Here is a 12,365-nt window from a genome sequence, read left to right on the forward strand (position 1 = left end):
GGATAAAATGATCTTTAATAAAGCTATTTTATTTCTAGATAATTATGGGTTGTCTCCAAAAATTATTCCAACTAGAAAAAACATAATTATGCATAACAAAATTTTACATAAAACAAAACATAACTAAAAAAAAAATTGAATCTTTACCGCTACAACCCATGAAGGGTTACGGGTGGAGTACTTTGTAAGGAAGTACTGTTACTAGACCAACTGTTATACAAGGAGGTGATTTGGTCAGAATAACTACTCTCGACCGCCAGATTTTTACCCGAGATTTTTTTTTATGAGAGTTTTTTTTTATTGAGAGTTTTTTTTTATTTTATTTTTTTTATTCATTTTTTTATTTTTTTTTATTTTAGTATGTATGAGATCATTCATCAATATTACCTATTGCCCACAACTGTGTGGCAGATTGTAATATCTATCAATAAATAAATCTATCAATTTAAAAAAAAAAAAAAAAAAAAGATTTTTACCCAATTAAAGGTACCCAGTTCATGAGGCTAGGTGGACCTCGGATGGCTACCGAATCCACAGGGATGACTCACAGCCACAGTCTAACAGAAAATAATTATTTGCCACTACCAGATTCGAACCCGGATCTTTGGATTTAGTAGCACAGTGTCTTACCAATGAACTACCCACTTCCACAAACATAATGTACAAAACATAAGAAAACAATATAATTTTGTAATAGTAAAATAAATAGATTAAAATAAATTTTAGAAAATTAATCCAAGAAATTACTAACCATTAAATTAACACTCATTCATTTTAATTTTATTTTTTATTCTAACAATTGTCACAAATAAGGTAATTAAAACATTAAATATATAAAGGGGATCTACTCAGCAATAGAAAATCACGCTAAAATGAAACAACACTCAAGATCACAAAATTTGTGGATAGGGCACTCATGTGAATCATAACTTATGGGTTTGAGTGAGTAACGCTAATTTTCATAAGTTATCTACAAATTTGTATCAAATTGTGTTTAACAGTTTAAAAAAAATAAGAATCTACATTTTAACACCAATCATTGATTTTATTTTTAAACTAATGCTTTTCAGTGTATAAAGATGTTCTCAAAAATCGGTAAAATTCAAGTATTTTACTTAAGCCTTTTAGTCATTGATTTTATTATGTTTTCTATTATAATCAGTTTATACTTTGATTGTTTTTTTTAAGTAACTCCAGAAATGTTCAGGAAATTCAGCAAACCTGAAAATTTTAGAATCAAAAAAGTTTTGACATGAAAGAAAAAAAAAATCATTTCTAGCCCTGAAGAATATTTTCATTTGAGTTAAGAACAGAAGTTATGAAACGTTTAACCCAAAAATTGTTGGTTACAAAAATTAATTTAGTTTGTTTACATGAGTTATAGAACTAAAAAGGTTATTTGTGATTTATTTTATTTTTCTTGTCTAATATTATCTTGGCGAAAGAGGGAGTAGTCACAGGCATCATTATTTTATATAAAAATATCAGTAAAATTTAAATAAAAAAATATATATGTCTGAAAGTTGAATCAAGAATTAATAAAAATGGTGATTAGAATAATATATGATTAGAAAACAGCTATCGTTATATATGGACCTCATATTTGACTGTGGGGACATACTGTTGACAGTATATCTCTGGTGATTTTATTATTTATTCACTTTTTTTTCAAAACTCTGCAACAATTAAATTTCATCAATACTTTAAATAAGAACGATATGTGCTCTACCTTCAGAATGTTTAATCATTGGAAATAATAGTTTGCTTAAATATCTGTTCCAATGTTTCTAAGTAAATTAATGGACATTTTTAATCATAATTAATATTTAAATTTTCGTCAAAAGCACAAAACGTGATGGTTTGTCAAATTAAATCCCTCATTAGTTCAATTTCGTTTGTATTTTTTTTTCCAGAATACTTTCCACCCTTCTATTTTATTTATTTTTACCATTTACAATATATAATATAAGAAATATATGTATATACACAAGCATTTACAAATTAATTTCCTATTTTTACCCGTAGGTACTATTAGGATAGGGTAAGAATTGGTGTTGGTGTATTATTTAGGAACTTTGTGCCTTTTATTTAATGAGTGGGGAGGGACAACTCTGTTGGAACTTTCCAAAATACTACTTCTTTATTTTAATATCTACTCACGAATTTACTATTTACTATTCGAATAGTAAATAGTAATTCTAAAAGTAAACCCAGTTCCATTATTTACTTTCCCGTGAAATAAGAGTACTAATAAACAACATAGAATCATGAAGTATCATGCAAATAGATATAGTCTGAATCCAAATAAATAGCCAGCTGAGCGATCCCTCCTCACTATGTGCTTAAGTGCTATCTATACCCACCCATAGCGGACCATTCCTACAACCTTAAAATGCCTTCTGGCAATAAAAGGAGAAAAATTGTATTAAACTATATATGCATATGTATTTTTATTGTATTTGTATATGTTTGTATTTCTTAAAATAAAACTTTCTGAGAGGTTAAAAAAGAAAATAAAATAAAAAAAAAAGGAATATATATATAATTTCCTGCTTTATATGGATCAATTAATTAATTAAAGAAGAGCTCGGTTCAGAAAAAATAATATGAGTAAGTTAGAAGTTTGAATGATAGGGGACCAAAGTTATATTTATATCTAACACCAATCCTCAAGAACTATCTAATTCTATGAACATAGGTATTGAAAATATAAGAACGTTATTTCTTTTTCTATCTTTATTAGAAACTAATAGAACATAATCTAGTCTGAAAAAAAAACTTATCATTAATATTTTAAATTTTATTTATGATACTATTATTAATCCTATTTTTTTTTCAAATTGTACTTATTGGTCAATTCAAGAGGACAAATTATGTTCTTTATAATTTCGTTTATATTATTCCATGTACATAAACGTTCATTTATAATTATCATTATTTAAATAATGGCTCATCAAAGGAAAAAATATTTACTTCAGCAGTTCTCAACAAGTGCTAGGTAGAAGAAAGGGTGGTGGGTACTGGTATTTGTATTTAGTGGGGGGAACAAGTCCGGCAAATGAGCCTAGTGGTCCTTTTTGCCAACCCCTGGTGGCTACCTGAGTTGCAGCCACGTACTAACCAAAGGGGGAGTGTCAAGATTCATTCTTCGGACCGCCGAAAAATGAATGTTAACTGACCCAGGTGGGAATGGAACCCACAACGTTCCGGACCGAGCGCACTGGGATCTGCGCCCCAAACCGCACGGGGGTCGAGAGTGGTGGGAAGAATCAATAAATAAATTTTGTTTTGTTTTAACAATTATGTAGTGCTGAAGAACGTTCCTTAAATTTCGCAATTAGGAAAAAAAATAAAGTTGAATAATAATCTACACTGATATTAGGACTATGTTTTTTATTTTGGCTTTATCGAACAAGGATCATAGCAACGTTAGCGGGTATATGTGTAATGAGAGAAACCCACTTAGGTTAAGAGCCAACATTTAAAGAATTAATAAAAAAAAAACGTTTTAACCCGACAGACTATTATTTTATATTCATAAAATATAATATATCAAAAAATAATAAACTAAAGGGCATCATTATTTAGTTTTGGGCAAAAAGAAATTTCGATTGCAAGTATAATTTAAAGTTATAGGAATAAAATAACTACCTCAAGTAATTAGTGATTCCAACTGCATCATGAACCACTGTAATTATGGTATCTAATTGTCATTATTTTTGAGTCAAAATTACTAATTTGCATAAAATGTAAATTTAATTAATTTTTCCCAACACTGATCCGTTTATCGATGAATAAAATAATTCCTGAAAATTAAACATATAGCAATCTAAACATTTTATTTAATATTCAAGGGAATGAATTTGGTTTTTCCTAGAATTTATATTTTGAGAGGGGTTGTCCTGTTGTTGCAATTAGTATATAACATTTTTCTCACATTTTTTTTTATTACGTAATAATCAAAATAACATTTTTACAGACAATATAAATTTTTATTCTTAAGGCAATCATATAAATATATACCAGGAACTTTCAATTATTAAAAAACAATACTAATTAATTCATATTATCAATTACAGCGCTTCAATTGAACGTAATGAGTCATTTTGAACGTATTCATTTTTTTTTTATTATTGTCATATACCATTAATTGATATAGTTATTATCAATAAGAATGATTGAGGACTAGTATTTTAGGTACCTCATTAAACCAACAGTGTAAAAAATAAAACTATGTAACAATATATCTTTTAAAAATGAATCCCACTAACAAAGATATAACAATAATAATGTTTTAATAATAAATATTTCGACGTAATTTACACGTTATACGTCGTAACATTAAATTTATTATGATTAAATTATAATATTAATACCTGTTATAGTGACTTTAGAGATTTTAATGATAGATCTTAGATTAATCCTGTCTAAATTTATATTTACATTTTAAAATTGATGAGTTTATAGGTTGTTACAACTAAGAATGGTATGTGAGTAATTGTGGTAATTGGAACAGGCTGGTTCCACTCCATAAACAGATTTTGAGATTCTTCATGGTACCAATAAAAGGTGCAAATGGAACCACTGTTTATGACCCTCTTGTAATTCTACGTTAAAATTATCAAAAGCTATAAGGCAAATAAAAAAAAAGCAGCTAAGGTTTATTATTTCTCATAATATTTCTCAAAGGGAATACACAAATTGACAAAACTAAACTATAATGGGAAAATCTGCAGTCATTAGGATCTGATGTTTTTGTATTTATTTTTAATTTATTCAATATATACACTTTTTTAGTGTATTATGATAAAAATTGCCAATAACGTTTCAATAATAATAAATAATTCCTTATGTTTTTCTGGAATACTTCCTTTTAGAATAAAACATCTAAAATAGTAGCTTTAAAGCCTTAGAGAAACAAATAAAAGTAACAAGTAAAGTAACGAAATAATTACTATATGCTTGAAAAATAAACAAATGATAAAGTAGTATTCAAGGCTTTAATAGAAACAAATAAAATCCCCATATTAATATCTAAAAAAAAAATTCAACAATAAGCGAGTAATAATAATTAAAAGTATGAATATCAAGACTAGCAAGAGTTTATATAAAGACTGATTGTAAATAAGGTACATAAATTATTTCTTTTATTTATTTTTTTTTTATCTTAATGGATAGGAAATGATGGAAATAAGCGAAATATGCGGATGGAAAGAGTACTGGAGCGACGGATGGAAGTAGGAAAGGAATTTCATAGATAAGAGGATCTGATAATTAAAGATCTGGCAGAAGCTGCATTTAGGCAGACTGCAGTACATCTATATATAATACGGTAGTATCGATCTTTCTTCTCTGGATTCTAAATCTGGATTTTGACGAATAATCAAAAGAAAGGAAATATCATGGAGAAGTGACAATTCACAATTTCGATTCTTAAATTTTTACTGGAACTTTAATATAAGTTATTAAAAAAATTGAGGGATTTTAAAACTCTCGAATGAGGTATGTTGGCGACAGTAAAATTTGATATTATTTAACTATGCTTAGCAAACCCGAAAATGAACCGTTTTTGAGATGGTGCAAGAATTTGGCAGGGATCAAATCTCATTCTAAGGTTAGCTTCCACTACACGAAATAGATTGACATGGGATACTTACACCAAGCTTGAGCGATTGTTTATTTTTGAACTATATGCAGTGAATATATTGAAACAAGCCGATCCTGAAAATTATTGTATCAAATGAGTACATTCTGTCAGTCTGTGTTTATATAAAAATATTTTAAGCCCAAACATTTAACCAATTCATAGGTTGTATTGCTTGAACTACATAGTGGTATACCAAGAATGTTTAGAACAATATGAGCTCAAAATATTGAAAACAATATATGTTTAGTTTGCTCGTATTTGAGCAAGAAACGTTTTTTTAAGCGAACGGCTCAACAGATTTCCAATTTTCATGTCTCAAATTATTCAGGCCCGCGGGTTCCCATCAAAAATTCGTTGCCCGCCTAAAACATCCGTTCATGTACGGCCTCGCTGTGAGTTCTCAGCAGGTACAATTCAGAGTTAATATAAGCTTACGGATAGCTAATTCTTAACAGTAAAGGTGCAGTGATATTTTCCAGTGGAACAACGAAATTACTTAATAAATAAACTGCTACTTAAATATTGTCATTACGAATCTTACTTAATTCGAATGGATCAAAGAGGAGAAGGAAACATATCTAATGCGAGGGTTTTTTTCATACCCACCTCTGGGAAATAATTTAGCAGGTACAAATATAAATATAAAAAGTATATGCAATTGCTCAATCCTTCTTTTACCCTGATGTATTCTAAAGTTTATTGATGTACGTCCACTGTGTGCAGGGAGCCGTCGGCGATAATTTGAGCTTCATTTATATGATATATATTTATATTTATATACGAGAGTTCTCGCAGGATAGTACATAAACTTGCAGACCTAGGACGAGTATTGTCGTTTTTAACGGAAGTTTTGAATTTAAGAAGATCTGAGATATATGATAGATTGCGGGATTGGATAATAATTGTGTAGAGGAAGAAGTTATTGTTGTATTTATTTATTTATTACGTAAGGATTTATTGTCTTATTTATTTAATGGATCTATGTCAGGAACCTCTTATGACCGTAGGAAGGGTAAAGCCTTTTCAACTCCTCATAAAATCGAGAGATAAATTCCGTAGATAAATCGTACAAAGTAATTTTATGCATAGGTGTCACGGAATTAAAACGGTATTGTTTATTTGTTTATTATTTAGTGCTTCAAATGTTTTTAATATAGTTGTCGTATTGATGAGTAATAAACAAAATTAAATTCAAATGGACCCACAGTATTATGATTTTTAATTAATTTCAAAGAACACTATGACAGGCTTTTGATCGACTTTGGTACCCTAGAGTGCTTTATAAGCTTCGTAAATTCCAACCTTCTTCATATTATTTATAAAATAAAATACTGTCGAATTTGTAGACTTTCTGAATTAAGTAAGAAGAACAACTGATAAAAGTGGTTTCTTACATTTAAGAAAAAAGGTTTTAAAAAATTAGTATTAGTAAACAGTCACTTAGATAAGCAAGGAATTCGGACTCGGAATTTCGGAGACAATGGCATATACGCACTAGCGCTTCTGTAACGTCGGGTTACGATGAGTAGTCTCTAACGTGACGGCTTCTCTCATACTATCATCAAGTTATAATTTTTTTTTGTCTAATACTAAGAAATCAGAACCCCAAATACACTCAACGTATTCCATTTACAATTAAATAATAAATTTCGCTTACCCATATTAGGTTTTGTTTCTGATTTTGTTAAGAGGAATTACATTAAATTTACACTAGCTAAGTGTAGTTTTACCCGAGTGCCGTTTATTAAACAGTTAATGTCTCCATGTTTCCTTATAACACAGATTTCTAATCAATGAACAGTTAACCATATATTTAATTTCAAACTCTTCAATTACATACCGCAATCTTCAAAAGAAGTGTACATCAACGACTTACACTTTGTAAGATCTTTATCCAACACTGAAACAATTGCTATGGTCTCCTACTTTACAATTTATAGGCAAAACTTTCAACTAACAACAAACATATATGTCTTAAGGTTAGTCGGTGTAAGTTCAAAATTGGTTACTCTTTCCAGCAATAATCGTGAAACAAATACAGTGACGCATTAATGACAAAATTGTTTTTTTGTTTTATTACTCAAGAGGCTCAAACAGGAATAGATCCATTGAAGACTGCACACAGAAAATTTCAGTATTAAAATATTCTTCTTACCTAGGTCCAAAGAAAATAAAAAAATAAAAAAATGTATTCACACATTACTCATTGTTTTAGTAGAATAATTTAAGAAGTCTCAGAAATAATATAATATTTCAAATCAGTTTGTTAACAAAGTAAAATAAAAAATTATTACTTCTAAACTGAAGTCATCAAGACCATATTGTAAACTAAAACTAAATAAAATAACAAGAATTGACTATGTGTTTGGCTTGAAGATATCAAGTCACAAATTGTAAATATTTCGAATTAAATTGTTAATTTCCAAAATTCGATGAACGATAAGTTAAATTAATTGTTCAAATGTTTTTATGATCTGAGTCCAATGGAAAAACATTATGGTTATATCGTTGATTTTCGTTGATTGAGTAAAACTTAATGTTAACGTCAATGTCTGCAGTATTTTTGTGGATAATTTTCGTGATCATAGACAGTTATAACTCATTTTAAACTCAGTAATAATACAAATATCATGTTAGCGAATTCTATTAATAGCGGACGGGTGGGAAGTCCGTAAACCCCGAAGTGGGGTGGGAGGGAATCTCACCGTTCTTTCTCGGGTGCACGGGATTCTTCCCATGTTCAACCTCTCTTCCAAGATTATTTTTAGTGGAACCTATCTATCTGGTTACTATTTTCTATCTCCGGTGTTTGTTCTCTTGTTACTTACTGTCAATGAACAAAAAAATACTACTGAAATCTTAATTCTGACAACATATGGAACCTCGTAGTTTTTCCAATAGATCCTTATAAAAATAACATTGAATGAAAGTAGGGGTTTACAGTGAAATTGCTGCCAAGTATATACATAACAGAAACTCAAGTTTGAAAAATTTATTTGATTTTTTAATTTTATTGTCAGAGTTGGTTTAAGCATTACTGATACTAATAATAAAAGAGGTAGTTTTATGGTTTAATTAAAATATTTTTCACTGAATAACCTATACGAAAAGATTTTGTCTAAAATATTTAGCTGAGTCAGTAATTTCGACCCTAATCTGAGCATAATAGTTTTTTAATTCATCTAAACTAACATTAGAAGAAAGATAAATTAAAAAAAAATCTTATTAGTATTAAATATGTGTTTTGAAACTGATTTATATGAGGAATTATTACTTAATAATTACTGTAATTATCGTAATAATAATAATTGGTTATAAATTGTAAAATATTAAAATATATCTAGAATATGGTCTAAAAATGGCCATCCTATTAAAAAAATGATAGTACTCTCCCATACCTACTATTATTAAAATTTAAAGAAATTAAAAAGTATTTATTTTGATACCAATAAAACATTTTCAGAAATTCTCCTATAATTATAACAAAAAAAAAAATAGAAAGAGTCTGTGAAATTAATTCTCTTAAATTTGATGATACCTTAAAAATAGGTTTTTAAATAATTTTATATAAGAATCGAGGGAATGTAATTAAAATTTCTTATTAGAATTATCAAGTATCAGTTTAGCATTTTTAGTGCAATATCTTATACAATATTTTTGGTTCAATTTTTATTGATTTTCTTGTATCCATATTTGTAATATTGTAAATAGATATCTGATACAGATTCATGAGGGAATTATAATTATATGATCATACTTCTCTGACAAATCTGATGTCTGTATCAGATCTCTATTTCCGATACTATATAATGAATAAAATATTGTACAAAAAGACAAAGCTGATTAAATGCTCCGATATCAGTGGTTTATGAATGTAACTAACTTTTTATCTTAAACTGATTAAACAATATAAAGATAAAAACAATTAATCTAACGTTTGTAACCACAACATTAAGTAAAAATTATTAAATCATAATCTGTAACAAATAATAAAATAAAATGAACATTCGCCTATAAAACTTATGTCGAAATAATCCACTCTACACAAGTTGTATTGAGAATCGAGCGGCAAAGAAGAAATGAGCTTAGTGCAGCATGTGGGTTACGCCCCCTTCGAAGAACCGCAACAGGTGAAATAGTCTCACAATGTAAGTAATTTATTTTCTATTTATTATTATTCTGTTAAAAAAATGTATGTAGATATTTGTTTTGCAATTTGGATATTTTATTTTAAAATTATATATTCCTATAAATATTAATTATAGCAACATCAAATTCGTGATATTCCAGCATATATAAACTAAAATCATTCTAGCTATAAAATCCAATCAATGTTTGTACCATTAGGTATATTTACGATATGTACCTAAAACATTGTCGTCTGAATTTAGGAATATAAGCAGATTTAATATTTTAATTTGCAATACATAGTAATGGATAAATAATTTCAGGCCCTGAAGCTAAGAATACTCTCAATCAAAGATTGAAATAATTACAATTTAAAAAAATTCTAAAACCCGCATTGTAGGGACGTATTTTAATAATATTTTAGCCATGTTACCGATTTTACATTAGACCTCAACGGACCAACTTTTCACTAAAAAAACACAGTAATAACTTCTATATTTAAAATGTTGAACAATATGATATAAATATTTTTAAAAACAACATTAAAACTTATGTTGATGATAGTTTCATAGATGATGGAAAAACACTTGAGATATAAACAGTAAAACAATTAAAATAACTAAAACAGTTACTGTATTTACAAATTATGATTTTTCTCAAAAAAGTCAACATTAAATGTGGATAAAATTGCTATAAAGTACTCTTTGTTTAAATATGCCTTCTTTTAATTTAAATACATTTATTCTAATTTTTCTAAATTACCTCCGATATTTATAACTATAAAGATAATTATTATAAAAGGTTAACTTTAGATTTTAGCTGGAGACTTTAACGCACGTTTTGATGCAAGTCCTGATAATCGTACGCTCTTATATCGCCAATCAAGTTTTTCTATAAGTGATCGATCGAATAAAAGTCTTCAAATAGAATTGAATGACAACTAGTTAGTAATGATATAATTCTTGTATTAAAATATCCAATTTACGATAAACTTGACGCAGTAAATTATAAAAAAAAAAACGAATTGCGTATATAAATATCATAAATATGAAAAAAACAACAAAAAATGCATATCATAACAATCATTTTCAATAAGATAAAATTTACTGTTGCATCAAAAGATTTTTATGTAGCCAGAGGAAAAGTATCAGATCATAAACAAATATTTTTATTATTTTGATCGGATATAGCTTATAGATAAGGTATGTTTTACAGTAGTAAATAGTATTAACGACAAGAGTAACTTTAGATGATAGGATATCACACATTTGAGAAAAGATAAGATTTTAATATAGAGTAGACTTTAACGGTGGGTCTTACCGGGTGAACATAGTGTTGTGGGGATTGTTGGCGGCCAGGTTTGTGGTTCCTTGGACCAGCCGAAGAAAAGCACTCTCCCAGATATATCGCTCAAATAGTCGCTAGCACTCGACACTCACACACTCGCGGATAGCCCCATGGGGTTCACTCAGATGTTCGCCCCGCACTGAGCGGTCCGCTCCCCCTCTGGCCCGGCCCGGCGTCCCATTGGTCCGGCTCGGAGGATTCTCATTGGTCGGAGCCACTCCCCACCACCCCCACCTCCTATCGGAAATATCTTTCCCACACCGACAGCCATTTTACAAATATTCTTTTCGGGGCTCTCCCCCTATCGGCCGTCACGTATGAGGGCGACTCGCCAGATTAGTCTTCTAGTTCCCAAGTTCTGATTTATCAACTTTAATTAAATAGAAGACGCGAGCAAGATGTTGAGAAGAAGAAGGAAGCATCCTATTGGTATCCTTTAGGCAGGATTCAGGAAGAGCTATTTTTCAGTAAATTTCTGAAAGCTGTTCCCAGTCCTGTTAGCTTTCGAATTCCAATAGTTGGCATTACTAACGTTCGTGGTGGTCCGCCTCGACTCACCACCGCCTTCCCTATACAGGGCAACAAGCAGTTATGATTCTCAAAGTTTTAAACAAAATATACAAATGTTAAACATTTTTATTTATCCAACACCACCCAGTCAAAACAAATTAATTAAATGAAAGTTGTAATTATTGTTTAAAAAACATTCCAATTATTATATGATTAACAGTACAAAAAAACTGCATAACCGGAAAAAATTCTTGGATGAAATAATCGAGTTAGTGCCATAATTGTTCAATATAAATAACGATAATAAAATATCTTACATATATATTAAACATATGAGTCCAATAAATTTATTTAAAAAAACGGTAATTAAAAAATCACTCAATAAAATCTAAAAATTATGAAGTATGGAATAATTTTTTTAAAAATTATTAATGGATTTAGAAAGATGTTATGTTTTCAGACAGGAAATGGTTTAGAAATCATCCAATGAAATTCTTTTAACAACAAAAAAATAGTCTGAATGAGAGGTAAATTTTTAATTATCGATAAGAAAGCTTTCAGACTTTTACCTCCCTTGATTCCCAATTGATGCCGGTCTGTGAGCCGGTTTGAACACGTTCAATAATTTTCTATTGTAATTCGTGGCGTACCAAGTATTTAATTCTCAACATCCTTAATACGGCTACAATAGCTGTACACACACTCAGTTTGCCCCTCATTTCGTCATACTCCG

At 29.1% G+C, this 12,365-nt stretch overlaps 1 protein-coding gene across 1 annotated transcript in view; it reads right to left on the minus strand.

Moving 5' to 3' along the window:
- dysf (dysfusion) overlaps positions 1-11,286 on the minus strand; it is a 359,371-nt gene extending 348,085 nt beyond the window's left edge. Inside the window, exon 1 of the mRNA XM_014432053.2 lies at positions 11,096-11,286. Within this exon, the coding sequence (XP_014287539.1) occupies positions 11,096-11,106 (11 nt within the window). The 5' untranslated portion in view covers positions 11,107-11,286. The remainder of the gene's footprint in view (positions 1-11,095) is intronic.
- Between the last annotated feature and the right edge of the window lie 1,079 nt (positions 11,287-12,365).

Source organism: Halyomorpha halys, unplaced genomic scaffold, assembly GCF_000696795.3.
Source record: "Halyomorpha halys isolate HHAL.00 unplaced genomic scaffold, Hhal_1.1 Scaffold1023.1, whole genome shotgun sequence".
Lineage (NCBI taxonomy): Eukaryota > Metazoa > Arthropoda > Insecta > Hemiptera > Pentatomidae > Halyomorpha > Halyomorpha halys.